Source organism: Cannabis sativa, chromosome 3 (assembly GCF_029168945.1).
Source record: "Cannabis sativa cultivar Pink pepper isolate KNU-18-1 chromosome 3, ASM2916894v1, whole genome shotgun sequence".
Classification (NCBI taxonomy): Eukaryota; Viridiplantae; Streptophyta; class Magnoliopsida; order Rosales; family Cannabaceae; genus Cannabis; species Cannabis sativa.
In genome coordinates this window covers 64,676,243-64,682,120 of record NC_083603.1, presented here as the reverse complement: position 1 = coordinate 64,682,120, position 5,878 = coordinate 64,676,243, and the positions used below count along the sequence as shown (strand labels likewise).

Genomic DNA, 5,878 nt, shown 5'->3' with positions numbered 1-5,878 from the left:
ATGCTATAAATAGATAGTGAAGGTTTCAGGAAATTTACACTTAACTTTCTACTTTTTCCTTCAGAGAAAAACCTGAGCCTTCTCTCTCTATACCTAGCCGCCACCTTCTTCTCTCTCTTCTTCCTTGAAATTTCGAAATCACTTAGTATTAGAGTAGTGCCCACACACAGCAAGTGATACCTCAATCATAGTGAGGAAGATCATGAAGAAAGACATTCAACAAGAAGGAGTTTCAGCACTAAAGAAGGAGAGAAAAAGATCCAGGTTTAGATCTTGATAATACTTTGCGACAGAAAGGATACAAGAGTTAGAGATCTGAACGGAAGGAGTCATATTATTCCGCTGCACCCAATGTAAGGTTTCTCATACTTTATATGTGTTTATTTTATAATCGTTTTAGAAGTTCATATTTAGGGTGTTAATCAACATACTTCCCAGAAGATACCCCAATAGTTTGGCCCACGGATAATTTAGAACTCCAACAAATGTTTCTCCAGTTATATGGGCCGGATTTGACTGATAAATTCAAAGCCCAACAATCTTTAATCTTATCCCCCTGATATTTCCGAGTTAATAACCCATTTATTGGGTACCCGAAAAAGGAAGGCCCACACTTGGTATAATCCAGTTCCATCGTCCTCTCAGTGCAAATTATCAGAGATTTCGAATGAAGTATTACCTGGAGAAGAAGCATTACTAGCTCTGGATACTAGTGCAAAATTCTCAAGCGGCTGTACTACAGCAGGAGAGAATTCAAAGAGTCAAAAGAAGAGCAAACAAAGGAGAAGTATCAAAGACAAGAAATCTTTGCAAAGTGCAAACTCAGGAGTCAAAACCAGAAGTAAGAGGAAATCGGCTCAAAGTGTGGAGGGGAATCTAAATGATGCTCTTTAAAACTGTTTTGAGCTACAAATCAGTTATGTCCAGAATTTTGGTCAAGGCGAGGAGGCGGCCGGAAGCATGCCCCCACCTCCCCAATGAGGTGCTTATCTTGGAACTGCCGGGGTCTTCGAAGACCCACGGCAGAAAGGTCCCTCCAGGGACTTATTCGAGAGAATGATGCGGATTTCTTATTTCTCTCGGAAACTAAGGTGAGCACGAAATTTATGGTTCAACTACTGAATAGGTTGGGTTTTATAAACTCTTGTTGTATCCCTGCGGAGGGCACTGCAGGTGGTTTTTGTGTAGCTTGGCGAGTTGGGGTGCAAGTGGACATCCTAGAGGTGTTTGATATGGGTTTTAAGGTGAAAATAGAAGCTTCTCTCGATTATCCTCAATGGGTGTTGTTCTGTATTTATAGTCCTCCATATGCTGTTTTGAAGAAACATTTCTGGGACTGGCTGATCCAAATTGTTCAACAGTGCAAGGATGCTTGGGCTATAATGGGAGACTTGAATGTTATCATGGAGGAAAATGAGAAAATTGGGGGATGTAAGTACCAGTTACGAGAAGGGAATATTCTAAAGAACTTTATGTTCAACTCTGGAGGTGTCAACCTGGGTTTTGAAGGTGCCTCGTGTACTTGGCAAAATACAAGATCTTTCCCTCATCATATCCGTAAACGCCTGGACAGGGTTATCGCGGATGACCAATGGTGTGTCTCCTTTCCTAGAGCCTCGGTAGTACATCTGCCGATCTATGGATCAGACCATGCCCCAATATTGCTAAAAGCTTGGGGAGAATATGAGAAACTCTTGTATCCATTTCGTTTCCTAGAAGTTTGGACTACGTCATCGGAGTGTGGCAATATTATCTCAAACGCTTGGCAATCTGTAGCGTCAGGAAATGAGGGCTCTATCCTATGCAGCAAGCTGAAATACACAAAGAAAGAATTAAAAAGGTGGAATGCTATGAGATTTGGCCACTGTGAAAAACGGCTGCAACATCTTAAACGCGATCTTGGAGTGATCCAAGAAGCTACGATATCACAGGAAAACCTTGAAAAAGAAGCCACTATCCAATTAGAAATTCTAAACTTGGAGGAGAAAATTGAACGAATATGGAGGCAAAAATCAAGGGAGTGTTGGCTGAAATTTGGAGATAACAACACCAAATTCTTTCATGCTTCAACGTTGATCAGACGTAGACGAAATCGTATCAGTTGTATCGAAGCTTCTCCGGGTTTGTGGTTAAAAAGAGCGACAGCAGATTGGAGATTACTTCCTCTCAAATTTCAAAAATCTATATCAGACTACAAACCCGTGCTTTGGTGATGAGTTTGAGTCCCTATTCTCAGACCAGGTTACTATGGAGGAAAATGAGGCAATTTGCAGTATCCCGAGCGAAGAAGAGATCAAGAATGTGGTGTTCAGAATGCATCCACTAAAGTCCCCTGGACCCGATGGTTTCCCAGGAATTTTCTTTCGAAAATACTGGCACACGGTTGGTGAACAAGTCTGTAAAATGGTTCAAGAATTCTTCTCTAGTGGTATACTCCCCCCGACTCTAAATCACACTTTCATTTGCTTGATTCCTAAGCACGATAACGCAAATTCCTTCGACCGATTTCGACCGATAAGTCTGTGCAATTTTGGTTATAAGATTATCTCCTGCATTCTCACTGATAGATTGAAGAAAATCCTGGACAGGCTGATATCCCCACATCAATCGGCCTTTATCCCAGGCCGGTGGATAGCAGAATGTTCAGTCTTGGCTCAGGAGGTGTTACACGCTATGAAGAACAAGAAGGGTAAAAGAGGTGTTATGGCAATAAAGACGGATTTGAGCAAAGCTTATGATAGACTCGAATGGAAATTTATCCTCAAAGTGTTGCAAGCCAACGGATTCAATAAAAAGGTGATATCACTAATCATGTCTTGTGTAAGTTCAGTAAGCTTCTCAATTCTCCTTAATGGTGCTCCCCTTGCTCCCTTCAATCCTAAGAGAGGTCTGAGACAAGGGGATCCACTATCACCCTTTTTATTCATCCTTTGTAGTGAGGTGTTATCGAAAATGATTTTCAAGGCTGAGAAAGATCAGAATATTGATGGGATTAAAATCTCGAGAAATGCCACTCCGATATCCCACTTGTTTTACGCAGATGATGCTATTTATTTCTGCCAAGCAACAGAGGAAAATGCTTCAGTTCTGATGAGTATTCTGAAGCAATATGAAGATTGGTCAGGTCGGAAGATTAACAAGGAAAAAAGTGGTGTGGTTTTCTCTCCAAACACTAAGGCAAACACAAAGGATCGTTTGATGGAGATTCTAGGCATGCCAAAGCTGAATAGAAATGAAAAGTATTTGGGAAATCCTTTTTTCTTTACTGCCAATAGAAGAAAGGATTTCCAGTTCTTGAGACAGAAAGTGTTGAATAGAATTGAAGGTTGGAAAGCTAAATGCCTATCGCAGGCTGGAAGAACAACACTGGTTAGTTCGGTGCTACAGAGTATTCCAACCTATTTTATGGCAACCACTTTGGTTCCTCAGTCCCTCTGCGAAGAGTTAGACAAACTTTTGGCAAAGTTTTGGTGGATAGGTCCTCGATCAAACAAAGAAAGATACGGTGCCTTAAGGAGTTGGGGAAACTTATGTCAACCGAAAAGTTGTGGTGGTCTCGGATTTAGAAGATTTCAAGACATGAATCATGCATTACTGGCAAAGCTGTTTTGGGAAATTCTCCAAAAGAAGGACAAGCTATGGGTCAGAACCCTTAGCACAAAATACTGCTCTATCTTGGATGCGTGGTCGGTGGATAAACAAGATTCAAACTCGAAACTTTGGAAGAATTTACTGCAAACGAGGGAACTCTGTGTGAAGGGTGCTGGTTTCGTAGTGGCTAATGGGGAGATTGATCTTTGGACGAAGCCTTGGATCCCTTGGAAAACAATACAACAACTGAAAGACGGATTTCATTGTAACCGAGTACATGCCTTCACTAAGGTGAAAGATCTGTTCAAGGATGGAACTCAAACATGGAATGAGCCCCTTGTGCGGGCCTGTGTCGATCAAGAAATTGCTGATTCAATCCTTTGTATCAAGCTGCTTTCAGAGGGAGAAGACATTTTATTCTGGAAACCAGCAAAATCAGGAAAGTTTTCTGTGAAAAGTGCGTACTAGCTCCATCAGCAGGACAGATTCTCGGCCCCTACTCCTATCTGGAAAAATCTCAGGAAACAGAAAATGCACCCAAGATTAACTTTGTTTATGTGGAAAATCCTGAATGACTGTCTACCGACCCTTGGAAAACTAAGCTTCCTAAACATCTCAAATAGATCGTGCATTTTTTGTGGTGAACTTGAAGATACTTATCACCTGGTTACTCAATGCAGCATAACCAGAGGCTTATGGTTCAAAAGCATCTGGGGATTGAGGCTAGATACTTTCAATTGGAAGGAGGTAAAGGATTTTGGTTAATGGTGGACTGAATTGGAAGATATGGAGCTCAAAATCTTTACTGTCTGCATATACGAAGTTCTTTGGTTCTGGCGTAATTCTATCAGATACAACAACAAGCAGTGGAGTATCGAGGAGATTTTTAAAGACTGTTCTAAACGAGCGGTTGAATTCTCTAATACATCTTCAGACTTGGAGGACAATGTTAAGGAACCTATGATTATGATCCACTCCACAGACATAACAGGTTATCATGTTTTCCAGGTAGATGCTTCAGTTGCAGACGGCAGTGCTGGAATTGCGGCAGTCTATAAAAGTTATTCCAACGACACAGAAGACTTCCTTCCTATAGATCATTTGAGAGTGGAAAATGTCCTTCAGGGGGAGCTTGCTGCAATCTCCTTGGCTCTTTCGACTGAAAAACAACTTGGTATGGAAAGAGTGGCTATCCAATCCGATTGCAAGACTGTTGTTACAAGTCTTATCTCCAATACAATGCCGATACAATGGCAATCCTATCTATGTTTTTTGAATGTTTGTCGAAAAAGAAACAATTTACTGATGTCGTGTTCATTTCAATTAGTAGATCTCTCAATGTTGTTGCGGACTCTCTTGCTAACTGGGCCCGAGTTCAAAGGAAACAGTTACAAGGAACGCCAAGGGAAGTGACCCCCTTTTGTGGTCACTAGTTTTTTTTCTCCTTGGTCTTAATGCATTTTAATTATAAAAAAAAATCAACATACTTGTGAGTAGATCTAAGATCCTGGTAAAATAATTTCCAACAACTGGTCTCAGAGCCATGGTAATTGATTTGCTTGCAAGAAATTTGGACTCAAAAATGATTTGTTTGATGTTTTGGATGGTATCATGTTGTTTTGAGTATTGTTTGATGATTGATTGATGTTTGTGAATTTTTGTGAAAAATAATTGAATATTTGTTTCTGGAATTATTTTTATTGGATATTATGGAAAAAATTAAGCAATTTACTTTTTTACAGAACTCAATTTCGATTTAATTTGAATTAGTTATGATTTTTTGAAGTTTTGAAAAATATCAGAGTCGTGCATCATCATCACGCACGCGCGCACGAGGGTTGTCTCTCGGACATCACGCGTTTAGACACAATCCTTGTCTGAAACCGAGGCGTCCACGCGCGGAGAGGCTGCATGCAGCCTCCTACGCCGACGTTTCTCGGTCACGCACTCTGAGATGCGCGCGCGGGCAGTATGCTCAGCATACTGTCCGTACAGCTCGCAATTTTTTCGTTTTTCTTCGATTTTTCATGCTATTTCATGGATTTAACTTCCGATTTTTTGTGTAGTTTTGTATTTAGACATTTACTATTCCTAATTCAATTATAAATATCATAATTAAATTAATTGTTTTTTTTAATTTAATTCATGATATTAGTGTAATTTGAATTTGAAAATAGTAAATATCTATCTTTTTTGCTTAATTATCTATCTTATTTTTAAATTTGATTATATCTTATCTTATTTTTTAAATTTAAGGTCAGATTTTAAATTTTAAATTAAATATTTT

At 39.8% G+C, this 5,878-nt stretch overlaps 1 protein-coding gene across 1 annotated transcript; it reads left to right on the top strand.

Moving 5' to 3' along the window:
- The first annotated feature begins 977 nt into the window (after positions 1–977).
- On the top strand, positions 978–2,213 carry LOC133036231 (uncharacterized). Its single transcript, XM_061112749.1, has one exon. It carries the CDS (start codon positions 978–980, stop codon positions 2,211–2,213), a length of 1,236 nt encoding a protein of 411 aa, XP_060968732.1.
- Positions 2,214–5,878: the final 3,665 nt, after the last annotated feature.

Excerpts from the sequence above, each read along its gene's own strand:
- LOC133036231 (XM_061112749.1), top strand. The coding sequence starts at position 978 with ATGAGGTGCTTATCTTGGAACTGCCGGGGTCTTCGAAGACCCACGGCA.